The sequence below is a fragment of the Nerophis ophidion genome, linkage group LG10, assembly GCF_033978795.1.
Source record: "Nerophis ophidion isolate RoL-2023_Sa linkage group LG10, RoL_Noph_v1.0, whole genome shotgun sequence".
Lineage (NCBI taxonomy): Eukaryota > Metazoa > Chordata > Actinopteri > Syngnathiformes > Syngnathidae > Nerophis > Nerophis ophidion.
This window is the reverse complement of record NC_084620.1, coordinates 57,878,240-57,904,975: the sequence shown is the minus strand read 5'-3', so window position 1 is coordinate 57,904,975 and position 26,736 is coordinate 57,878,240. Positions and strand designations below refer to the sequence as shown.

At 39.7% G+C, this 26,736-nt stretch overlaps 1 protein-coding gene across 1 annotated transcript in view; it reads right to left on the bottom strand.

Moving 5' to 3' along the window:
* The window catches only part of usp6nl (USP6 N-terminal like), a 47,520-nt gene that overhangs the window by 7,254 nt on the left and 13,530 nt on the right, over nt 1–26,736 (bottom strand). Inside the window, exons 2-13 of the mRNA XM_061914214.1 lie at nt 23,092–23,165; nt 22,595–22,674; nt 18,896–18,935; nt 18,722–18,802; nt 10,790–10,897; nt 6,847–6,956; nt 6,730–6,778; nt 6,542–6,662; nt 6,368–6,462; nt 6,243–6,308; nt 2,097–2,196; nt 1,881–2,033 (exon numbers count right to left, since the gene is read on the bottom strand). Of these exons, the coding sequence (XP_061770198.1) occupies nt 1,881–2,033; nt 2,097–2,196; nt 6,243–6,308; nt 6,368–6,462; nt 6,542–6,662; nt 6,730–6,778; nt 6,847–6,956; nt 10,790–10,897; nt 18,722–18,802; nt 18,896–18,935; nt 22,595–22,674; nt 23,092–23,165 (1,077 nt within the window). The remainder of the gene's footprint in view (nt 1–1,880; nt 2,034–2,096; nt 2,197–6,242; nt 6,309–6,367; nt 6,463–6,541; nt 6,663–6,729; nt 6,779–6,846; nt 6,957–10,789; nt 10,898–18,721; nt 18,803–18,895; nt 18,936–22,594; nt 22,675–23,091; nt 23,166–26,736) is intronic.

Genomic DNA, 26,736 nt, shown 5'->3' with positions numbered 1-26,736 from the left:
GCTCCTGACAAATGTATTGTACTGATCACCACTCCAAGATGGCGGCCCCGCTTCTCATCAGCACCAATAGACAGTCGATGCTGCGTCCCCTTAGAACAGGGGTCGGCAACTTTTACAACTCAAAGAGCCATTTCGACCCGTTTCACAAAATAAAGAAAACAACGGAAGCCACTAAACTCTTTAAAAGTTTAAAATGAAATAACACAGAGTTTGTTATTGCTTTGGGCAATGTATATAAATCAGGGTCTCAGACACCCGGCCCGCACCTTAATATGAAAATGTAATGTTAGTGCGGCCTGCGGGTTCTAAATGAATGCATCACACTTTCCAATCCCCCTCAAATTTGACAAGAAACTCCCGTATTTCTGAGCAACCATACTCGCGTTTGTCTACTGGTTTTCGCCCAGATAACAATAATAAGGGAGTGTTATGAAGGCACTGCCTTTAGCGCCCTCTACGACATGTGCCACGTCTTACTAGCCCCCGTCACATGTTGAAAGTGGCATCTGCAGACACACGCGATTGACTGCAAGGCATACTTGTTCAACAGCCATACGGGTCACACTGAGGCTGCCCGTTTAAACAACTTTAAAACTGTTACAAATATGAGCCACACTGTGAGCCCACACCAAACAAGAATGACAAAGAATTGAACTTTCACAGTATCATGTTAGACCCGCTCGACATCCATTGCTTTCGGTCCCCTAGAGGGGGGGGGGGGGTTGCCCACATGTGAGGTCCTCTCCAAGGTTTCTCATAGTCAGCATTGTCACTGGCGTCCCACTGGATGTGAATTCTCCCTGCCCAGTGGGTGTGAGTTTTCCTTGCCCTTTTGTGGGTTCTTCCGAGGATGTTGTAGTCGTAATGATTTGTGCAGTCCTTTGAGACATTTGTGATTTGGGGCTATATAAATAAACATTGATTGATTGATTGATTGAAACACATTCCGGGAGAACATCCGCACCGTAACACAACAGAAAAAATACCCAGAATCCCATGCATCCCTAACTCTTCCAGGCTGCATTAAACACCTGCTACCACAAAATCCGGTTGTGGTGGGCGGGTTTGGGGCGGTGGGGTTTGGTGTTTAATGTAGCCTGGAAGAGTTATGGATGAATGGGATTCTGGGTATTTTTTCTGTTGTGTTTGTTGTTGGGGCGGTATAGCTTGGTTGGTAGAGCGGCCGTGTCAGCAACTGGAGGGTTGCGGGTTCGATTCCCGGTTCCGCCATCCTAGTCACTGCCGTTGTGTCCTTGGGCAAGACACTTTGCCCACCTGCTCCCAGTGCCACCCACACTGCTTTAAAAATGTAACTTAGACATTGGGTTTCACTATGTAAAGCGCTTTGAGTCACTAGCGAAAAGCGCTAAATAAATATAATCCACTTCACTTCACTTCGCTTGTGTTACAGATTGGATGTCCTTCCGAAATGTGTTTGTCATTCTTGTTTGGTGTGGGTTCACAGTGTGGCGCATATTAGTAAGAGTGTTAAAGTTGTTTATAGGGGCACCTTCAGTGTGACCTGTATGGCTGTTGAGCAAGTATGCCTTGCAGTCACTTTTGTGTATTACCAGAGACTTTATACTACATATGACCGGCCGACACACAAATAACGTGGCGTAAAAGCGGGTGCGATGACATGTTTAAGAAGATTTTGAAGGCAATGCCATCGCGGCACACCCTCGATATTGAAGTCCGAGTGAACATTAGGGAATGTTAGCCCCGGGTGATTCCTGGGAGAGGCACTAAAATCCGGAAACCTCCCGGATGTCTTGTTGGATGTCTTTCTCTCTCCCCCCCACCCCCCGCCCCAGACTGCTGGCGCCCTCCCGGGCCTACTTTGTGGACCCACTGGGTATAATGAGTGCATAAATAGATACCTGGCGCCGGCAACTCCAGCTTGACCCTGCGGAGCTCCACCATGGAGGCCTGCAGCTGCTCGATCACAAAGTCATCCTCGAAAAGAAAATTTTTGGACAAAGACACCTGCAGGAAGTCCACCAGCTCCTCCATGGACATCTTCATCAGGTTCTCTGTGGAGGTAGCAGCCCGGTTAGGTTGGGTGCCAGCGCGGGGACAGAAGGGAGGGGACCTACTCTTGTGCAGTCTGAGGACCGTGTAGGACATAGCGGGCAGAAGTCTTTCCCCCTCCAGGATGTAGATGTCCCATATCCTGAGAGTGAGGGTGAAGGGCGTCTGCAAGGAAGAGCCAACAATGTGGAGATCCTTGAGACGACTCTAATCAGTCCCCTCCAGGGTCTCAAAGGTTTTTTGGGGGGGATTGTTGCAACCTAAAATGCTAGATTTTACAGCATTTTTATAAGTGCTTTTTCAATTTAAGATTTAGTTAGGATTTTTACATTTTCACAACGCACATACAAGAGTTAACATTGAAATGTTGGTCACGCAAATGCCCACAAAAACAACAACAAGACACATTTCAATAAGACCAATCTTCTTTAGTGGAGAAAAAAAAGTATATTATATATAAAATATATATATATATTTGTTGCGGGTCCTAAACTGGCTTTTAACCCATTTACTTAGATGACCATAGTAACTAAATACACTACCATAGTAACTAATTATGTGACCGTAGTAACTAATTTGATGAACATAGTAGCTAATTACATTACCATAGTAACTAATTAGATGACCATAGTAACTAATTACATTTATCATAGTAACTAATTACATCTACCATAGTAACTGATTACATTTGTCATAGTAACTAATTCGATTTACCATAGTAACTAATTAGATGACCATAGTAACTCATTATATTTATCATAGTAACTAATTAGATTACCATAGTAACTAATTATATGACCGTAGTAACTAGTTTGATGAACATAGTAGTTAATTACATTACCATAGTAACTAATTAGATGACCATAGTAACTCATATTTATCATAGTAACTAATTAGCTTACCATAGTAACTAATTAGATGACCATAGTAACTAAATAGATTTACCGTAGTAACTAATTGATGACCATTGTAATTAATTAATTTTAAAATAGTGACTAATTAGATTTACCAACGTAACTAAATAAATGACCATAATATCTACTTAGATGACCATAGTAACTAACTAGACTTACCATAACAACTAATTATATTTACCATCGAAACCAATTAGATGAGCATAGTAACTAATTAGATTTACCATCGTAACTAATTACATGACCATAGTAACTAATTAGATTTAACATAGTAACTAGGTAGATTTACCATAGTAACTAATTAGATGAGCATAGTAACTAATTAAATGACCATAATAACTACTTAGATGACCATCGTAACTAACTAGATTTACCATAGTAACTAATTAGATGACCATAGTAACTACTTAGATGAGCATAGTAACGAATAAGATTTTTTTCCATAGTAACTAATTAGATCTATTGTAGTAACTAAGTAGATTTACTATAGTAACTACTTAGATGACCATAGTAATTAATTAGACTTACCATAGTAACTAATTAGATTTACTACAGTAACTAATTAGATTTACCATAGTAACTAATTAGATTTACCATGGTAACTAATTAGATGACCATAGTAACTACTTAGATGAGCATAGTAACTAATTACATTTACCATAGTAACTAATTAGATGACCATAGTAACTAACTAGATTTACCATAGTAACTAATTAGATGACCATAGTAACTACTTAGATGAGCATAGTAATGAATTAGATTTTTTTCCATAGTAACTAATTAGATCTACTGTAGTAACTAATTAGATTTACTATAGTAACTACTTAGATGACCATAGAAATTCATTAGACTTACCATAGTAACTAATTAGATTTACTATAGTAACTAATTAGATTTACCATAGTAACTAATTAGATTTACCATCGTAACTAATTACATGACCATAGTAACTAATTAGATTTAACATAGTAACTAGGTAGATTTACCATAGTAACTAATTAGATGAGCATAGTAACTAATTAAATGACCATAATAACTACTTAGATGACCATCGTAACTAACTAGATTTACCATAGTAACTAATTAGATGACCATAGTAACTACTTAGATGAGCATAGTAACGAATAAGATTTTTTTCCATAGTAACTAATTAGATCTATTGTAGTAACTAAGTAGATTTACTATAGTAACTACTTAGATGACCATAGTAATTAATTAGACTTACCATAGTAACTAATTAGATTTACTACAGTAACTAATTAGATTTACCATAGTAACTAATTAGATTTACCATGGTAACTAATTAGATGACCATAGTAACTACTTAGATGAGCATAGTAACTAACTACATTTACCATAGTAACTAATTAGATGACCATAGTAACTAACTAGATTTACCATAGTAACTAATTAGATGAGCAGAGTAATGATTTAGATTTTTTTCCATAGTAACTAATTAGATCTACTGTAGTAACTAATTAGATTTACTATAGTAACTACTTAGATGACCATAGAAATTCATTAGACTTACCATAGTAACTAATTAGATTTACTATAGTAACTAATTAGATTTACCATAGTAACTAATTAGATTTACCATCGTAACTAATTACATGACCATAGTAACTAATTAGATTTAACATAGTAACTAGGTAGATTTACCATAGTAACTAATTAGATGAGCATAGTAACTAATTAAATGACCATAATAACTACTTAGATGACCATCGTAACTAACTAGATTTACCATAGTAACTAATTAGATGACCATAGTAACTACTTAGATGAGCATAGTAACGAATAAGATTTTTTTCCATAGTAACTAATTAGATCTATTGTAGTAACTAAGTAGATTTACTATAGTAACTACTTAGATGACCATAGTAATTAATTAGACTTACCATAGTAACTAATTAGATTTACTACAGTAACTAATTAGATTTACCATAGTAACTAATTAGATTTACCATGGTAACTAATTAGATGACCATAGTAACTACTTAGATGAGCATAGTAACTAACTACATTTACCATAGTAACTAATTAGATGACCATAGTAACTAACTAGATTTACCATAGTAACTAATTAGATGACCATAGTAACTACTTAGATGAGCATAGTAATGAATTAAATTTTTTTCCATAGTAACTAATTAGATCTACTGTAGTAACTAAGTAGATTTACTATAGTAACTACTTAGATGACCATAGAAATTCATTAGACTTACCATAGTAACTAATTAGATTTACCATAGTAACTAATTAGATTTACCATGGTAACTAATTAGATGACCATGGTAACTACTTAGATGAGCATAGTAACTAACTAGATTTACCATAGTAACTAATTAGATGACCATAGTAACTAACTAGATTTACCGTAGTAACTAATTAGATGACCATAGTAACTAACTAGATTTACCATAGTAACTAATTAGATGACCATAGTAACTACTTGGATGAGCATAGTAACAAATTAGATTTTTTTCCATAGTAACTAATTAGATCTACTGTAGTAACTAAGTAGATTTACAACTTAGATGACCATAGTAATTAATTAAACTTACCATAGTAACTAATTAGATTTACTATAGTAACTAATTAGATGACCATAGTAACTAATTAGATGAGCATAGTAACTACTTAGATGAGCATAGTAACGAATTAGATTTTTTTCCGTAGTAACTAATTAGATCTACTGTGGTAACTAAGTAGATTTACTACTTAGATGACCATAGTAATTAATTAGACTTACCATAGTAACTAATTAGATTTACTATAGTAACTAATTAGATTTACCATAGTAACTAATTAGATTTACCATAGTAACTAATTAGATTTACTATAGTAACTAATTAGATTTACCATAGTAACTAATTGGATGACCATAGTAACTAATTAGATTTACCACGGTAACTAATTAGATCCACCATAGTAACTAATTAGATTTACATTAGTAACTAATTAGATTTATTATTAGTAACTAGTATATGATGCATATTCCAAGCATGTAAAGACTTAGTATAGTTGAAGACTTTGAGTGATTGGAAAAGATGAGTGCACATCATAATGGCAGCTACCCTTTACATCTTAAAAATGTAAATACAAATATTTGGGAATATCTGGCGGGCCAGATTAATTTGCCCGGGTCTGGATGAGACAGCTTGAGTGTTGCGGGGACCAAACGTCGATGATTGGCCAAAAAGTTACAAGGTCGCACATAATTTCCGTGATTTGGTTGAATTTGCAACATCGTGATTCGCCAACATTGTCCCTGTGGCTGGTGGAAGTACTCACTCTGTCCAGGAAGCACTGGAAGAACCACTTCATGGTGTACAGGCTGGTCAGCACTTCCTGGTTGTCCTGCAACAAAGATCTATGAGCGTGGGACTTGTTCCCGGGGTCGAAGTGGCGCCTCTCACCAGGTGATGCTTGAGTTTGGGCATCATCTTCTTCATGATGCGGTCGTGGTGCTCCTGGAAGCGCATCAGCTTGGGGAAGCCGGGGATAAAAAAGCCTGCATGGGGGGGACACGCGGGTTACAACTTGCTGACAGCAGCAAAGTAGCCATGGTGACGTGGGTGTGCGGTGGACACCGTGCATGGCGTGCTTGTGTCCCGACAGCAGCTTGACCAGAGCCCAGAAGGCGTCCTCCTCGTTCATGTAGATGAGCAGCAGGGCCGTGATCTGACTCATGCCCTGGCAGTAGCCCACCTCCTGCACACATCAACACAGCCATCAGGGAGGGACCTGCTCCGGAAGCTTCCGGGAGCTCCGGACTCACCATGTTGTACATGGAGTAGGCCGTCAGCACGTGGAAGAGCGCCTGCTGCCTGCGGAAGAAAAGGTCGACATCAGGCAAGAACGTGAGGAACGTGCCAGATGTTGTCGGGACACGCACTTGACGTCGTAGCGGTTCCGGAACATGATGTGATCCCGGTAGGTGCGGTTCACATCCAGGTCTATCTGCCGGATGTCGGGGGACGTCCCTTTCGCTCTGGCCTTCAGCTTCTGAAAGAGAGGACGCAACTTTTTACACAAGAAGTAGGACTGTCCCCATACCGGTCATTTAGTACCGGTGCCAAAATGTACAAACCCCGTTTCCATATGAGTTGGGAAATTGTGTTAGATGTAAATATAAACAGAATACAATGATTTGCAAATCCTTTTCAAGCCATATTCAGTTGAATATGCTACAAAGACAACATATTTGATGTTCAAACTCATAAACTTTTTTTTTTTTTTTGGCAAATAATAATTCAAGGCCTACTGCAGGGGTGCCCAGACTTTTTCTGCAGGCGAGCTACTTTTCAATTGACCAACTCGAGGGGATCTACCTCATTTATATATATCATTTATATATGAAAGAGACCTTTTTGTAAACAAGTTAAATGTGTTTAATGATAATACAAGCATGTGTATTATTTCTTTCACAAAGACAAGAATATAAGTTGGTGTATTACCTGATTCTGATGACTTGCATTGATTGGAATCAGACAGTAATGATGATAACGCCCACATTTTCAAATGGAGGAGAAAAAAAGTTGTCCTTTCAGTACAATACCACATGAAAGTGGTTGGTTTTTGGCATCTAATTCATCCAGCTTCCATACACTTTACAAGAAAAACATTGGCGGCAAATTCCGTAGCTTGCTTGATTGACATTCACGGCACCCGAGGGTCTTGTGAGATGACGCTGGCTGCTGCCAGTTCATTATTATGAAAAAATGACAGAGAGGAAGGCGAGAAACACTTTTTATTTCAACAGACTTTCGCGCCGTCCCTTCCGTCAAAACTCTAAAGGCCCACTGCACATTTCCTATCTTCACAATAAAAGCCCTGCTTCATGCTGCCTGCGCTAACAAAATAAGAGTCTCGGAAAGCTGGCGTGCACAAGTGATGTGCACGCCAGCTTTCTGAAGGATCGCTTGTGCGCGCCAGTTTTCCGAGACTCTGTATTTAGTTAGCGCAGGCAGCATGAAGCAGGGCTTTTATTGTGAAGATAGGAAATGTGCAGTCGGCCTTTAGAGTTTTGACGGAAGGTACGGCGTGAGAGTATGTTGAAATAAAAAGTGTTTCTCGCCTTCCTCTCGGTCATATTTTCATAATAATGATCTTGCAGCAGCCAGCGTCATCTCACAAGACCCTCCGGTACCGTGAATGTCATTTAAGTGACGTCTTGGTGAAGATTGATGATCACTCATTTTTAGGTCTATTTTTTTTAAAAGCCTGGCTAGAGATCGACTGACACACCCCCCGCGGTCGACTGGTAGCTCGCGATCGACGTAATGGGCACCTACTTAAATGAGATGTTTTTATTTAAACGGGGATAGCAGGTCCATTCTATGTGTCATACTTGATCATTTCGCCATATTACCATATTTTTGCTGAAAGGATTTAGTAGAGAACATCCACGATAAAGTTCACAACTTTTGGTGGCTAATAAAAAAGCCTTGCCTGTACCGGAAGTAGCAGACGATGTGCGCGTGACGTCACGGGTTGTGGAGCTCCTCACATCTGAACATTGTTTACAATCATGGCCACCAGCAGCGAGAGCGATTCGGACCGAGAAAGTGACAATTACCCAATATTTTGAGCGAGGATGAAAGATTTGTGGATGAGGAAAGTTAGGGGTAAGCACTAAAAAAATAAAAAAAATAAAAGAATAAAAAAAAAAGGCGACAGCTCCAGGCGGCGGCAGTGGGAGCGTTTCAAATGTAGTTAGACACATTTACTAGGATAATTCTGGAAGATCCCTTATTGGCTTATTGTTTTAATAGTGTTTTAGTGAGATTGTAAAGTCATACCTGAAAGTCGGATGGCTGCGGTGAACGCCAGTGTCTCTGAGAGAAGCCGAGGAGCCAAGATCACAGCTGCCTTTTTGACGGCTGCAGGAGGAGGTCGCATATTCCACTCAAGCCTCCGGTAAGAGCCGACTTAATATCACAATTTTCCCATCCAAAAACTTGCTGGTTGATGTAGAGAAACATGTTCGCTTGACCGCTCTGTCTTAAAGCTTCACAACAAACAAAGAAACACCGGCTGTGTTTCGGTGCTAAAGGCAGCCGCAATCCACCGCTTTCCACCAACAGCATTCTTCTTTGACGTCTCCATTATTCATTGAACAAATTGCAAAAGATTCAGCAACACAGATGTCCAAATTACTGTGTAATTATGAGATGAAAAGAGACGACTTTTAGCTGTAAGTGGTGCTGGGATAATATGTCCTACAACCCGAGACGTCACAAACACCAACATCATACGCGTCAAGAAACTCCGCGAGAAATTCAAAATTGTAATTTAGTAAACTAAAGCGGCCGTATTGGCATGTGTTGCAATGTTAATATTTCATCATTGATATATAAACTATCAGACTGCGTGGTCGCTAGTAGTGGCTTTCAGTAGGCCTTTAAAAACAGATGTCGGAACATCGGCTGTGTTTGTGTTGCTAAAGGCGGCCGCAATACACCGCTTCCCACCTACAGCTTTCTTCTTTGACGTCTCCATTATTCATTGAACAAATTGCAAAAGATTCAGCGACACAGATGTCCAATTTACTGTGTAATTAAGAGATGAAAAGAGACGACTTTTAGCCGTAAGTGGTGCTGGGATAATATGTCCTACAACCCGAGACGTCACTAACACAACCATCATACGCGTCAAGAAACTCCACGAGAAATTCAAAATTGTAATTTAGTAAACTAAAGCGGCCCTATTGGCAGGTGTTGCAATGTTAATATTTCATCATTGATATATAAACTATCAGACTGCGTGGTCGCTAGTAGTGGCTTTCAGTAGGCCTTTAAAAACAGAGATGTCGGAACACCGGCTGTGTTTGTGTTGCTAAAGGCGGCCGCAATACACCGCTTCCCACCTACAGCTTTCTTCTTTGACGTCTCCATTATTCATTGAACAAATTGCAAAAGATTCAGCAACACAGAAGTCCAGAATACTGTGTAATTATGCGATGAAAAGAGACGACTTATAGCTGTGAACGGTGCTGGAACAAAATACACCGCTTCCCACCTACAGCTTTCTTCTTTGACGTCTCCATTATTCATTGAACAAATTGCAAAAGATTCAGCAACACAGAAGTCCAGAATACGGTGGAATTATGCGATGAAAAGAGACGACTTATAGCTGTGAACGGTGCTGGAACAAAATGTCCTCTACAATGCATGAAGTCACGTGCACACGTCATCATACCGCAATGTTTAAGCATTATACTTCCGCGGGAAATTTAAAATTGCAATTTAGTAAACTAAAGCGGCCGTATTGGCATGTGTTGCAATGTTAATATTTCATCATTGATATATAAACTATCAGACTGCGTGGTCGCTAGTAATGGCTTTCAGTAGGCCTTAAAAAACAGAGATGTCGGAACACCGGCTGTGTGTGTGTTGCTAAAGGCGGCCGAAATACACCGCTTCCCACCTACAGCTTTCTTCTTTGACGTCTCCATTATTCATTGAACAAATTGCAAAAGATTCAGCGACACAGAAGTCCAGAATACTGTGGAATTATGCGATGAAAAGAGACGACTTATAGCTGTGAACGGTGCTGGAACAAAATGTCCTCTACAATGCGTGACGTCATGTGCACACGTCATCATACCGCAATGTGTAAGCATTATACTTCCGCGGGAAATTTAAAATTGCAATTTAGTAAACTGAAGCGGCCGTATTGGCATGTGTTGCAATGTTAATATTTCATCATTGATATATAAACTATCAGACTGCGTGGTCGCTAGTAGGGGCTTTCAGTAGGCCTTTAAAGAGAACCTTAAGAGAAGATGAATGAGAGCACACTAACATTGCGTCCACCATCTTGATCAGGCTTCCTACCTCATAGAAGTCCTTCTTCTCCTCCTTCATCTTGGGAATATCCAGCAGCAAGCACCACACCTCCCCACGGAGCTGCAGTGGAATTCCCTTGTAGATCCTGCGGACAAGCTGGGAGGGAAATCATCATTTAGGACAAAGGAGGTCTTCATGACATGGATGATTGATTGATTGAATGAAACTAGAGATTTCCGATAATGGCTTTTTTGCCGATATCCGATATTGTCCAACTCTTAATTACCGATTCTGATATCATGCGATACTGATATATACAGTGGTGGAATGAACACATTATTATGCCTCATTTGGTTGTTATGCCCCGCTGGATGCATTAAACCAGGGGTGCCCATTACGTCGATCGCGAGCTACCAGTCGACCGCGGGGGGTGTGTCAGTCGATCTCCAGCCAGGCTTTTAAAAATTAGTGATCATCAATCTTCACCAAGATGTCACTTAAATGACATTAACGGTACCGGAGGGTCTTGTGAGATGACGCTGGCTGCTGCAAGATCATTATTATGAAAATATGACCGAGAGGAAGGCGAGAAACACTTTTTATTTCAACAGACTCTCGCGCCGTACCTTCCGTCAAAACTCTAAAGGCCGACTGCACATTTTCTATCTTCACAATAAAAGCCCTGCTTCATGCTGCCTGCGCTAACTAAATACAGAGTCTCGGAAAACTGGCGTGCACAAGCGATCCCTCGGAAAGCTGGCGTGCACATCAGTTGTGCACGCCAGCTTTCTGAGACTCTTATTTTGTTAGCGCAGGCAGCATGAAGCAGGGCTTTTATTGTGAAGATAGGAAATGTGCAGTCGGCCTTTAGAGTTTTGACGGAAGGGACGGCGCGAGAGTCTGTTGAAATAAAAAGTGTTTCTTGCCTTCCTCTCTGTCCTTTTTTCATAATAATGAACTGGCAGCAGCCAGCGTCATCTCACAAGACCCTCGGGTGCCGTGAATGTCAATCAAGCAAGCTACGGAATTTGCCGCCAATGTTTTTCTTGTAAAGTGTATGGAAGCTGGATGAATTAGATGCCAAAAACCAACCACTTTCATGTGGTATTGTACAGAAAGGACAACTTTTTTTCTCCTCCATTTGAAAATGTGGGCGTTATCATCATTACTGTCTGATTCCAATCAATGCAAGTCATCAGAATCAGGTAATACACCAACTTATATTCTTGTCTTTGTGAAAGAAAGACATCTATATGTGTTACACATGCTTGTATTATCATTAAACACATTTAACTTGTTTACAAAAATGTCTCTTTCATAAATAAATAAATATAAATGATATATATAAATGAGGTAGATCCCCTCGAGTTGGTCAATTGAAAAGTAGCTCGCCTGCAGAAAAAGTGTGGGCACCCCTGCATTAAACAATGTAACAATCCCTGATTTACATTATTATGAATGACTTTACAAGTGTAAAACTGATCAAGTGCCTGTCACTGTGCTCCAAAATCCCACTCCAGCCTCCATGAATTAGTCTTCCGTCACAAGTCAATGCAAGCGTCAGTCGGACTAATCACCTCCTAAGTGAGTGTTGCCGTCTTTACATTTATACTCCTTGTCTTGTTTTTCTTGTCAGCTTTCCGCTTCCTGCGCTCGAAGGGAACCAAACTGCGAGCTCTGGCGTGGGATCAAGTCAGATGAAAGCTTTTTGCCTCCCAAGAAATCGGGCTCGGAGGGCAGGAAGTGTGACTTATCCGCTTTTGAACGGCGAGGACAAAAAAAAACACCGGAGCTTATGGGAAGAAGAAACATTGAAGATGAGGGATCGGGACTAGAGGTGTCTCCATCCAAATTTGAGACCAGCAAGTATGAGACTATGTGAACATGGAATGCACTCCCAACAGGTGGAAAATAAAAGTGCATCTCTGTCCTCCTTCAGAACTGCACTAAAACAACAACTCCAGGCAGCTACAACCCTAGACTAACTCCCTGGATTGTAAATAATCAAATGTATATACTTGTTCCATTGCTTTCTGATCTCTCTATGTCCACTACTTGCTGTACATATCTTACTAAGTCAGACCTACCAAATATTATAAACTTATCACTTTCCTCGGGCACTGTTCCCGTAGCATTAAAAAAAAGCGGTTATTCATCCTCTCCTTAAAAGACCTAACCTCGATCCTGACCTCATGGTAAACTACCGGCCGGTGTCTCACCTTCCCTTTATTTCGAAAATCCTCGAAAAAATTGTTGCAGAGCAGCTAAATGAACACTTAGCGTCTAACAATCTATGTGAAACCTTCCAATCCGGTTTCAGGGCAAATCACTCGACTGAGACAGCCCTCGCAAAATTGACTAATGATCTATTGCTAACGATGGACTCTGATGCGTCATCTAGGTTGCTGCTCCTCGATCTTAGCGCTGCTTTCGATACCGTCGATCATAATATTTTATTAGAGCGTATCAAAACACGAATTGGTATGTCAGACTCAGCCCTGTCTTGGTTTAACTCTTATCTTACTGATAGGATGCAGTGCGTCTCCCATAACAATGTGACCTCGGACTATGTTAAGGTAACGTGTGGAGTTCCCCAGGGTTCGGTCCTTGGCCCTGTACTCTTCAGCATCTACATGCTGCCGCTAGGTGACGTCATACGCAAATACGGTATTAGCTTTCACTGTTATGCTGATGACACCCAACTCTACATGCCCCTAAAGCTGACCAACACGCCGGACTGTAGTCAGTTGGAAGCGTGTCTTAATGAAATAAAACAATGGATGTCCGCTAACTTTTTGCAACTTAACGCCAAAAAAACGGAAATGCTGATTATCGGTCCTGCTAGACACCGACCTCTATTTAATAATACAACTTTAACATTTGACGACCAAATAATAAAACAAGGTGACTCGGTAAAAAATCTGGGTATTATCTTCGACCCAACTCTCTCCTTTGAGTCACACATTAAAAGCGGCCTTCTTTCATCTCCGTAATATCGCTAAAATTCGCTCCATTTTGTCCACTAAAGACACCGAGATCATTATCCATGTGTTTGTTACGTCTCGTCTTGATTACTGTAACGTATTATTTTCGGGTCTCCCCATGTCTAGCATTAAAAGATTTCAGTTGGTACAAAATGCGGCTGCTAGACTTTTGACAAGAACAAGAAAGTTTGATCACATTACGCCTGTACTGTATATACCTTTATATACATATATACATACATATATACCTATACTGGCTCACCTGCACTGGCTTCCTGTGCACTTAAGATGTGACTTTAAGGTTTTACTACTTACGTATAAAATACTACACGGTCTAGCTCCAGCCTATCTTGCCAATTGTATTGTACCATATGTCCCGGCAAGAAATCTGCGTTCAAAAGACTCCGGCTTATTAGTGATTCCTAGAGCTCAAAAAAAGTCTGCGGGCTATAGAGCGTTTTCCGTTCGGGCTCCAGTACTCTGGAATGCCCTCCCGGTAACAGTTCGAGATGCTACCTCAGTAGAAACATTTAAGTCTCACCTTAAAACTCATCTGTATACTCTAGCCTTTAAATAGACCTCCTTTTTAGACCAGTTGATCTGCCGCTTCTTTTCTTTCTCCTATGTCCCCCCCCTCCCTTGTGGAGGGGGTCCGGTCCGATGACCATGGATGAAGTACTGGCTGTCCAGAGTCGAGACCCAGGATGGACCGCTCGTCGGGACCCAGGATGGACCGCTCGCCTGTATCGGTTGGGGAAATCGCTACGCTGCTGATCCGCCTCCGCTTGAGATGGTTTCCTGTGGACGGGACTCTCGCTGCTGTCTTGGATCCGCTTTGAACTGAACTCTCGCGGCTGTGTTGGAGCCACTATGGATTGAACTTTCACAGTATCATGTTGGACCCGCTCGACATCCATTGCTTTCGGTCCCCTAGAGGGGGGGGGGGGTTGCCCACATCTGAGGTCCTCTCCAAGGTTTCTCATAGTCAGCATTGTCACTGGCGTCCCACTGGATGTGAATTCTCCCTGCCCACTGGGTGTGAGTTTTCCTTGCCCTTTTGTGGGTTCTTCCGAGGATGTTGTAGTCGTAATGATTTGTGCAGTCCTTTGAGACATTTGTGATTTGGGGCTATATAAATAAACATTGATTGATTGATTAAGTTGAAAAACTTATTGGGGTGTTACCATTTAGTGGTCAATTGTACGGAATATGTACTGTACTGTGCAATCTACTAATACAAGTCTCAATTAGAGATGTCCGATTAAAGTACCGTAAATAGTTTCCATAAAACACATCCAAAGCCACTGAAATGGTGTGTTATGGTTTGTGCTATGGCGCCATCTTTTGGACGAGTTTGCTCACTGCAGATACTGCTGGGCGAATGTCTCGTGTTTCCTGCTGCTTAACCCTTGTATTATGTTGGAAAAAATGACATTGGTTATGTTGCGGGTCGTTTTGACCCGTACTGTGTAAATGCACTCAAAACAGTCAAGAAAACAGGTTAAACCAATAATTTCATTTTAGGTTATATAAACATTTAGAAAGTGACATACAATACATTTTTTATTCCAATTGTATTATGTTAAGGGTCAATTTGACCCATTTCAGTTTTTGTGTTGATCAAAGTACTGGTTATCCTTTATTTTTCTTGCTGAAATCTGGTGACTTTTCCTCATCTAGAGTCATGAACTGGTGTGTAAATCTGGACACTTTTTTGTGTAGTGGAATGTTTGGGCAGAGTTTGTATAAAAAGATGATGTTGCGAGTCATTTTGACCCAGGCGCTTTAATGTGGGTAAATAGCTCTTCAGATCCAAAAATAAACATGTCTCCTTGATGTACTTTTTACTTTGATGTACAATTGTTTGTATTTTGATTGTCTCTGAGACCCAGAAGAGAGGGAACTTTCTCACACTTGTCCTTGTCTCCTCAGATATCATCCTTCTGGAGCTCATTTTTGGTGAGTTTGTCAAAGAGATGACATGAAAACAGTGACAAGGACAAGTTTGAGAATGTTCCCTCTCTTCACACACCTGGCTCTGGGTCTCAGAGGCAATCAAAATACAAACAATTGTATATCAAAGTAAAAAGTACATCAAAGAGACTTGTTTATTTTGACTATTTACCCACATTAAAGTGTCTGGGTCAAAATGACCCGCAACATCATACTTGTATACAAACTCTGCAAGACATTCCACTACTCAACAAAGTGTCCAGATTTTACACACCAGTTCGTGACCCTAGATGAGGAAAAGTCACCAAATTTCAGCAAGAAAAAGAAAGGATAATCAGTACTTTGATAAACACAAAAACTGAAATGGGTCAAATTGACCCTCAACATAATAGAAGGGTTAAAGCTTTGAACCGGAAGTACAAGTGCTGCTCCGTCTTCTAATTGTTCATTGCATTTTTACTCATATGGATTTTTCAAAATTCATTACTACAAGCAACATTTGTAAGTTTTACAATATAACTACAACAATTCTACCTTACTAAACCATCCCATGTGTGATGTCTGTAGAAGTGTTTTCATGCTTATTTGTACATGCTATCATAATGTAATCGAGCTTTTGTCGTTAACAATAGCTAATATGTTAACAGCAGTGTCTGTTAGCATTATTAACTTACAATGACACTCTTTTTGTATTCTTTCAGTTTCACAAATACCGTATTTCTTTGAATTGCTCCTGCCTAGAATTACTGCCGGGTCAAATTCGTTTCGCAAAATAATTAGCGCATGCTTAGGATTAACGCCGGGGCAAACTCGTTTAGCAAAATATTATTTTTATTAGCGCATGTCTAGAATTTCCGCCGGGTCAAACTCGTCACGTCGCGAGTGACACTTCACCCGTCATCATTTTCAAAATGGAGGAGGCTGATTTCAATCATTTGAAATCGCATAAAGGAAAGAAGATTAAGAGCTATTCAGTAGGATTTAAGGTCCAAGCTATTGAATATGCTAAAAAGAACAGAAAGCAGCTATGTTTTATTAATATACCGTAGCTGCGTGTGTCAAATATGAGTCATTAATTGACTCCCGCCTCCTGGTGGTAGAGGGCGCTAGTGATCCTTCTTGCGACCACTCGGCTGCAGAAGAAGTGACAACAAGAAGCGATCGTTTGTTTTTTCCTCTCGCTTGCACTTTTAACATGGAGGATTACATACCTAAAATAAAACTGTTTCCTAAACTGGACTTTCAATCGCAGCAGGAGGTAATAAAGGAAGATCTCCATGGAGACAGAGAGACTTTTAAAACTGAAGAAAGATAAGGAAGACTTCTATACACAAGTTATCAATGCTTTTGATCAGAAGGAGCTGCGCATGGACTTAATTTATAAGTAAAGGTAAGACCATAGTAACGTTTTTTTTATTAAATGTGCTTTTCGTGATGTATCCTTACATCACACTCAAATTTATAAGCGCAGGCCTAAATTTACCGCATTCCTTTGGTAAGCACCGAAGTGAGAAGAGGTTTTAAAATAATTAGCGCCCCTTTGCAGTCTATTCAATTGAATATATATTTTATTAACCTTCCGCTTGTGTTAGCTTTCTGTTACCATCTCTTATGTTAACGGGTCGGTTTTGACCCATGTTTTAAATCAGCTGTAAAATACACTAAAAACAATTATGTATCATCCAATTTGTTTCTCATCTCTTGGTTACATTGTTAGGCTTCCTTATCCTTGAAAATATTGGTTTTAATATTTTTGGTTTGGGCCTTATTTTGTCAGTATACCCCTCGATTTCAATTTTTAAAAATGGTAAAACGAACCTCAAGAGAATCATATAAATAAAAAAAAGGTTGTTGTGTTACCTAACTATTACTAAGGGGTATTAAAACACATCTCTTAAATAAATGTGTTTTGTTTATTTTTTCATTTTAAGAATTTTAAGTATAGTAACATCTATGGTGTTACGGGTCACTTCGACCCATATATATTTACTTCAAGAAAAAGGCTAAAAAGTATTTTTTTCAGCAACAGAAATCCAACATCAAACAAACAACCAATCAAGCAAATGAAACCAAGAGGAATAGATTACTAGTTCCAAAACAAATAAAAAAACAAAATCAGAGTGGCATAAAGTGACACTTTTAGTGTCCGTCTTTTGTTTATTTTCGTACAGGATAACAAGGTAAAATGAGAATCCACTAAAGCTCACATGATTGGGAGAGGAGCTGGCTGTCAGTGTGTTCAGTTTTGGCTCTTATCATTGCTTTATTATCTTATTTTTATAACCGGGTCGAAACCGACCCTAACAACACCAAGGGCATAATTTCTACCAGAGCATTTTAGAACTTAGTGAAAAAAATTAAAATGTTTTATTTTGTTGACTAAGAGGTTCCTGACAAAGTGAAAAAGCTTTGATGCAAAAAAATAAATGTATGTGGTGTTTTTATGCATTTAAAAACTAAAACGGGTCGGTGCCGACCCTAACACAAGACGAAGGTTAAATGTGCTTTTCATGATGGTATCCTTAGATCACACTCCAATTTATAAGCGCAGGCCAAAATTTACCACATGCCTTTGGCAAACGCCGGAGTGAGAAGAGGTTTTAAATTAATTAGCGCCCCGGCGGCAATTCAAGGAAATATGGTACCTCAGTAAATTCACCAAAACGCAACCGTGGAGTTATTGAGTCTGTTTGGCTGATAGAAGAGATAGCTTGTTTTGCAAGTAGCTCCATGACCATGACTTCTGTTTTGTTTGATCAGCCGTTTTACTGCCGTGTTACAGACACCGTTTGGAAACAAATCTTATCTTCCAAGAAATATATCTCCAGCTTTTGGCTAACATATGGAAAATATGTTTTCTTCTCAAATTTAAACAAGTGCGCCTTATTAACCGATGATTTTCTATGGTCTGGAAAACACGGTATGTATGTTTCCTGCTGATATCTTGGATCAATAACCGTATTGGCCAACTCTCAAGGCTCCAATATCAGTGTCATATCAACACCTGTACTATGACACAAAATAACAGCATTAAGCAACTCACCTTTTCACTGTTCTTGTACTTGTCCCAACTCTTCAACATCTTCAGCCACTTGTTGGTCCTCTCCAGCTCCGTGTGTTTGTGCTACGCACGTTGAAAACATGTTAGTCATCCACAAGGACTGGGATTAGTGTTACTGCCGGTGCTCGAATTGACGGGAGAATGGATGTCAGTCACCTTTTCCTCCGCCGAGTCGTAGGATGGAAGCTCTTGCTCGCTGCAAGCAAGAAGGATGGAAGTCATTTTTTTTTCCAGGTGTGCTGATTGCTGTGTTTTACAGCGCTCATCCACACAAACACCTGCGTTGCAATCGCTCCTCTGCAGTGACCAACACTCACTTTTTACAGAAATACTACATATAATCTACCAGGTCAAAATAAAGCTGTGTCATTTAAAGAATAAATGAACAGATGATAAATTATACAAACACCAAAAGCAGTGAAGTTGTCACCTTGTGTAAATGCTAAATAAAAAGAGAATACAACAAATCCTTTTCAACGTAAATTCAATTGAATAGAATGCAAAGACAAGATATTTCATGTTATTTTTGCAAATATTAGCTCATTTGGAATTTGATGCCTGCAATGTGTCAAAAAAGCTGGCACAAGTGGCAAAGAAGAGTGAGAAAGTTGAGGAATACTCATCAAAGACTTATTTGGAACATGCCGCAGGTGAACAGGCTAATTAATAACAGATGTGTGCCATGATTGGCTATAAAAGAAGCTTCCGTGAAATGCTCAGTCATTCACAAACAAGGACGGGGCGAGGGTCACCACTTTTTGAACAAATGTCTGAGCAAATTGTTTAAGAACAACATTTCCCAAGCAGCTATTGCAAGGAATTTAGGGATTTCGCCATCCACGCTCCGTTATATCATCAAAAGGTTCAGAGAATCTGGAGAAATCGCTGCGCGTAAGCCATGGTATTACGCACCTTGGATCCCTCAAGTGCTAGTGCATCATAAAAGCCACATCAGTGTGTAAAGAATATCACCACATGGGCTCAGGAACACTTCAGAAAACCGCTATCAGTAAATAGAGTTGGTCGCTACATCTGTAAGTGCAAGTTAAAACTCTACTATGCAAAGCCAAAGCCATTTATTAACAACACCCAGAAACGGTTCGCTGGGCCCGAGCTCATCTAAAATGGACTAAAAGGCATGGCGAACTTACAAATTCACAGGTTTGGGGGTTTTGGAATTGTGAGAATGTGGGGACATCAATTAGATGCAGTGATGTGAATAAGATTCATGTGGGGCGGTTTAGCTCGGTTGGTAGAGCGGCCGTGCCAGCAACTTGAGGGTTGCAGGTTCGATTCCCGCTTCCGCTATCCTAGTCACTGCCGTTGTGTCCTTGGGCAAGACACTTGACCCACCTGCTCCCAGTGCCACCCACACTGGTTTGAATGTAACTTAGATATTGGGTTTCACTATGTAAAGCGCTTTGAGTCACTAGAGAAAAAGCGCTATATAAATATAATTCACTTCACATTAATAAGATGAGAATATTGGGGGAAAAAACAAGACTCGTCAACCTTAAAGAAATGTTATCAACACCATTCCTCTGCTTTGATATTTTTATATTTTTAGTTCATAAAGACTATAGCTATCTAAAGACAAAATGTGTGTGGTGTTATTCTAATTTTAGTTCTACAATGTGCTGCGGGCCGCCAGTTGGACACCTACTTTTTCAGGGTTGAGTGTGTAACCTCAACTCTGTGACCCTCGTTGCCTATTTAGCCTTCAAGCTGCCTTCGTCCCAAACAAACAATGGTAATTAAGGAAATAAAGGGGGAGTGTTATTGCAGCTGGAACTCATCGACGCACTAGAACAGACAGTTTGATTGCAAATTTGCATCCAAATTCCGAGAAGGCGTTGGCGGATGTTGGCCCTCTGAACGAGTCGTATACACGCAGGAAGTAACGTTCCACAAATGGACCAATCCTAGCCTTGACCTTGCAGGCGCTCGTCCGAGTGAGAGGGTGTGCAAAGATCTCGAGTAAGCCTGGGCCTCCACACATCTGGGTTTCAGACCCTGAATTCTACAATGAAAATTGTTCCAAACACAACAAAATGTGTACCGACGTCTTCAACTATGTGCATGTTCATTATGAAAAGTAACATCAGGTGATGACCGTTTGCATTAGGGCTCGAAAAACTACTCTAATTACAAACTGTGTGTGTGTGTGTGCGTTTTGGTACCAGTACCAAAATGTATTTCAATACTTTTTGATAATTTTCTAAATAAAGGGAACCACAAAATGTGTCATTATTGTCTTTATTGTAACAAAAACTGTTAGTGTAGAGCAGTGGTGCCCACACTTTTTCTGCAAGCGAGCTACTTTTCAATTGACCAACTCGAGGGGATCTACCTCATTTATATATATCATTTATATTTATTTATTTATGAAAGAGACATTTTTGTAAACAAGTTAAATGTGTTTAATGATAATACAAGCATGTGTAACACATATAGATGTCTTTCTTTCACGAAGACAAGAATATAAGTTTGTGTATTACCTGACTCTGATGACTTGCATTGATTGGAATCAGACAGTAATGATGATAACGCCCACATTTTCAAATGGAGGAGAAAAAAAGTTGTCCTTTCTGTACAATACCACATGAAAGTGGTTGGTTTTTGGCATCTAATTCATCCAGCTTCCATACACTTTACAAGAAAAACATTGGCGGCAAATTCCGTAGCTTGCTTGATTGACATTCACGGCACCCGAGGGTCTTGTGAGATGACGCTGGCTGCTGCCAGTTCATTATTATGAAAAAATGACAGAGAGGAAGGCGAGAAACACTTTTTATTTCAACAGACTTTCGCGCCGTCCCTTCCGTCAAAACTCTAAAGGCCGACTGCACATTTCCTATCTTCACAATAAAAGCCCTGCTTCATGCTGCCTGCGCTAACAAAATAAGAGTCTCAGAAAGCTGGCGTGCACAAGTGATGTGCACGCCAGCTTTCTGAGGGATCGCTTGTGCACGCCAGTTTTCCGAGACTCTGTATTTAGTTAGCGCAGGCAGCATGAAGCAGGGCTTTTATTGTGAAGATAGGAAATGTGCAGTCGGCCTTTAGAGTTTTGACGGAAGGTACGGCGCGAGAGTCTGTTGAAATAAAAAGTGTTTCTCGCCTTCCTCTCGGTCATATTTTCATAATAATGATCTTGCAGCAGCCAGCGTCATCTCACAAGACCCTCCGGTACCGTGAATGTCATTTAAGTGACGTCTTGGTGAAGATTGATGATCACTCATTTTTAGGTCTATTTTTTTTTAAAAGCCTGGCTGGAGATCGACTGACACACCCCCCGCGGTCGACTGGTAGCTCGCGATCGACGTAATGGGCACCCCTGATGCAGATGAAACATGTGTTTGTTATTGTCATTACGTCCTTAAATAAAATGTTGAACATACTAGACAACTTGTCTTTTAGTAGTAAGTAAATAAACTAATACTCCTAATTAGTCTGCTGACATATGCACTAACACAGGGGTGTCCAAACTTTTTCCACAGAGGGCCGCACACGGAAAAATTCCTATATTTTTCATTTTCAAACCTTAACAAAATATATGGAGTTTTTTTTTTAATCCTTAGGGCTCCTGGGGAGCATAGACCAGGGGTGCCCATTACGTCGATCGCGAGCTACCAGTCGACCGCGGGGGGTGTGTCAGTCGATCTCCAGCCAGGCTTTTAAAAAAAATAGACCTAAAAATTAGTGATCATCAACGTGCTGTCATGCCCGTTAAAAAAAAAGGGGGCGGGGTGGAACTGGTACTTTTTTATAGGTGGTATAGTACCGAAAATGATTCATAGTATCGCGATACTATACTAGCACGGGTATAGCGTACAACCCTTGTGTGTGTGTCCTTACTGGAGGAAGCCGAAGCGGTCGATCACCTTGTACAGGTGAAAGTTGGTGTCCTCCCAAGGTTCCACGGTGGCTTCTTTTCCCTGCAAAGAGAGTTTGAAATGCAAAGAACGACGGTAGTAATCAAGGATGTGACCACACGTGAGGAGCTGAGGAGGAGAAATAGAAGTAATAATGACTTCCTGAAGACAAGCTGCAGTCACTGGGTAGTCAAATGAAGTCCACTTCCCGTTACAGTCCACCCACGATGCACTGGGGCATGCGATCACATCTCAATTGGCTGCTGGATTGCCAGCTGAGAGGCCTTCCAGAAAGCGTGTGTGGGCAGGTGTGGTCATTAGCGGGTGTCAAAGTAATACTCCCACCTGTGTCGCCGTCTCCTTGCTTTCAGGACATTATCTGCCTGGAAGCAGGATTGCTCAAAGTGCTCTAGGGCTGAGTCTTATTAGGCAGCAGAACTAATGAAGTCAACGCAATGAACTTCAATGTTAGAGGCTGACCTTGTCGTATTTGGCCACGATGTCCGCCCGCTCCTGATCCAGTTTGACTGCAGCATCCTGCTCGCTATCAGACGCTGTGAAGAGACCAGACCAGGAGAGTTAGTACTTTTTTTATTTTTTTTACTAATAAAATCCATTATTATTATTATCATTATTATTATCACGACAGAGAGAAAGATGAATGCAGCAATGTACAGAAACATCCTGGCCGAAACCCAACGCTTCACATCCAACCTGATGTGGTTATTGTTATAATCAGCTAATGTGGTTATTGTTATAATCAGATAATGTGGTTATTGTCTGGATCAACTAATGTGTTTTTTGTTCGGATCAGCTAATGTAATAATAATGATAATAATAATAGATTTTATTTGTAAAAAAGTATTTTCAATCGAGCGAACAATTTCAAAGTGCTACAGTGTATTGAAAACACTTTAATAAAAAGACAACCTCCTCCAACCGCTCAGTCTGTGGAACGATCTCCCTGACCACCTGAGGGCACCACAGACTGTGAACGCTTTTAAAAAAGGCTTAAAAACCCTTCTTTAAAAAAAAAGTTTTTTTTAAGATGTATACGGGACGGCGTGGCGCAGTGGGGAGAGTGGCCAGAATCCCTGGTTCAATTTCCACCTAGTACCAACCTCGTCACGTCCGTTGTGTCCTGAGCAAGACAATTCACCCTTGCTCCTGATGGGTGCTGGTTGGCGCCTTGCATGGCAGCTCCCTCCATCAGTGTGTGAATGTGTGTGTGAATGGGTAAATGTGGAAGTAGTGTCAAAGCGCTTTGAGTACCTTGAAGGTAGAAAAAGCGCTATACAAGTACAACCCATTTATATGCATACTAGTTCCAGCTAGTAGGCTGTTGTAGTTTTTATTTTTATGATCTTTTTATTTTGTATTTTTAATACGCTGTAGCACTTTGAGGTTGTTTACTTAATGTACTTTTTTTTTTTTTACAAATAAAATCCATTATCATTATTATTATTATTATTATCACAACAGAGAGAAAGATGAATGCAGCAATGTACAGAAACATCCTGGCCGAAACCCAACGCTTCACATCCAACCTGATGTGGTTATTGTTATAATCAGCTAATGTGGTTACTGTTATAATCAGATAATGTGGTTATTGTCTGGATCAACTAATGTGTTTTTTGTTCGGATCAGCTAATGTAATAATAATGATAATAATAATAGATTTTATTTGTAAAAAAGTATTTTCAATCGAGCGAACAATTTCAAAGTGCTACAGTGTATTGAAAATACAAAATAAAAAGATCAATAAAAAGGCTTAAAAAGCCTTCTTTTAAAAAAAAGTTTTTTTTTAAGATATATGCATACTAGTTCTAGCTAGTAGGCTGTTCTAGTTAATGATAAATGATAAATGGGTTGTACTTGTATAGCGCTTTTCTACCTTCAAGGTACTCAAAGCGCTTTGACACTACTTCCACATTCCCACACTGATGGAGGGAGCTGCCATGCAAGGCGCCAACCAGCACCCATCAGGAGCAAGGGTGAAGTGTCTTGCTCAGGACACAACGGACGTGACGAGGTTGGTACCAGGTGGGATTTGAACCAGGGACCCTCGGGTTGCGCACGGCCACTCTCCCACTGCGCCACGCCGTCCCTAGTTTTTATTTTTATTATCTTTTTATTTTGTATTTTTAATACACTGTAGCACTTTGAGGTTGTTTACTTAATGTACTTTTTTTTTTTTTTTTTTTTTTTTTTTACAAATAAAATCCATTATTATTATTATTATTATCACGGCAGAGAGAAAGATGAATGCAGCAATGTACAGAAACATCCTGGCCGAAACCCAACGCTTCACATCCAACCTGATGTGGTTATTGTTATAATCAGATAATGGGGTTATTTTTATAATCAGATAATGTAGTTATTGTCTGGATCAACTAATGTGTTTTTTGTTCGGATCAGCTAATGTAATAATAATGATAATAATAATAGATTTTATTTGGGGGCACCACAGACTGTGAATGCTTTAATAAAAAAGGCTTAAAAAGCCTTCTTTTAAAAAAAAAAGTTTTTTTTAAAGATATATAAGGGACGGCGTGGCGCAGTGGGGAGAGTGGCCGTGCGCAACCCGAGAGTCCCTGGTTCAATTCCCACCTAGTACCAACCTCGTCACGTCCGTTGTGTCCTGAGCAAAACACTTCGCCCTTGCTCCTGATGGGTGCTGGTTGGCGCCTTGCATGGCAGCTCCCTCCATCAGTGTGTGAATGTGTGTGTGAATGGGTAAATGTGAAAGTAGCGCTTTGAGTACCTTGAAGGTAGAAAAGCGCTATACAAGTACAACCCATTTATATGCATACTAGTTCTAGCTAGTAGGCTGTTCTAGTTTTTATTTTTATTATCTTTTTATTTTGTATTTTTAATACACTGTAGCACTTTGAGGTTGTTTACTTAATGTACTTTTTTTTTTTTTTTTACAAATAAAATCCATTATTATTATTATGATCACGACAGAGAGAAAGATGAATGCAGCAATGTACAGAAACGTCCTGGCCGAAACCCAACGCTTCACATCCAACCCGATGGAGCTTGAGAGGTGCTGCAAAGAGGAATGAGAGAAAGTGCCCAAAGATAGGTGTGCCAATTTTGTGGCATCTTATTCAAAAAGACTTGATGCTGTAATTGTTGCCAATTATTGTCCAATTTATCTATATTTAGGTTTTTATCTTAACATGTTTTACTTGTATGTTATCCTATATTTCTACTCAAGGTTCTTACTATTTTACAGCTTTTATTATTTTTACTTTCCTCAGTATGTGTGTTTGGTGTTTCTGCGTGTGTGTGGGTGGTTGTGGGTATGGCGTGTGTGTATGGTGTGCGTGTGTGTGTGTGTGTGTGCGATAATGGGGGATCTGGGTCATCGGGGTATTGTTTTTAAGTCTGTAAAGCACTTCTTTTTATGTTTAAAAAGTGTTTTATAAACACAATAGAATAGAATGGACTTTATTGTTATTATATTTGCATATAAGGAGATTAAGGACTCCAAATTAAGGTGCGGTAGTGGAAAACAATACGGGATAAAAATAAATTCACAAGAAGTAACAATGATACAAAATAAGAATTGAAATAAACAGACTATCCAATAAAAATAATAAGTAATCCTGTACAAGATACAAAACAATATCCAAAATACTGTATAATATACGGAACAAAATGTTTTTCGAACAAAATGCTACATTTCCTAAAACATTTGTAAAAATCAATTAAACCTACACAAACAATTGAAAATGTTGTGTTGTTAAAATATAGTAAACAACATGTTTTTGTTTTTTTTATGAAATATTTTTGCAAACTAATTAGGAATAAAAACCTTTGTAAATAGTCTGACATATTTGTTCATGTTCTATTTCCAATAAAATGCACAACTACATATATAAATATTTTTCTAACCTTGAGGGATCACTCAGGTTTGGTCGCGGGGATCCAAAAGGCTCTCAGTCGTAAAAATGGTCTAAATAATTAGGGCCCTATTGAAACTGGTGCGTTTTATTATTATTCTTTATTATTCCGACGCCTCTTTGAACTGTAATTTGACCCCCTGATCATGTTTCAAAACTCACCAAATTTCACACACTCATCAGAACTGGCGAAAATTGCCATTTAATAAAAAAA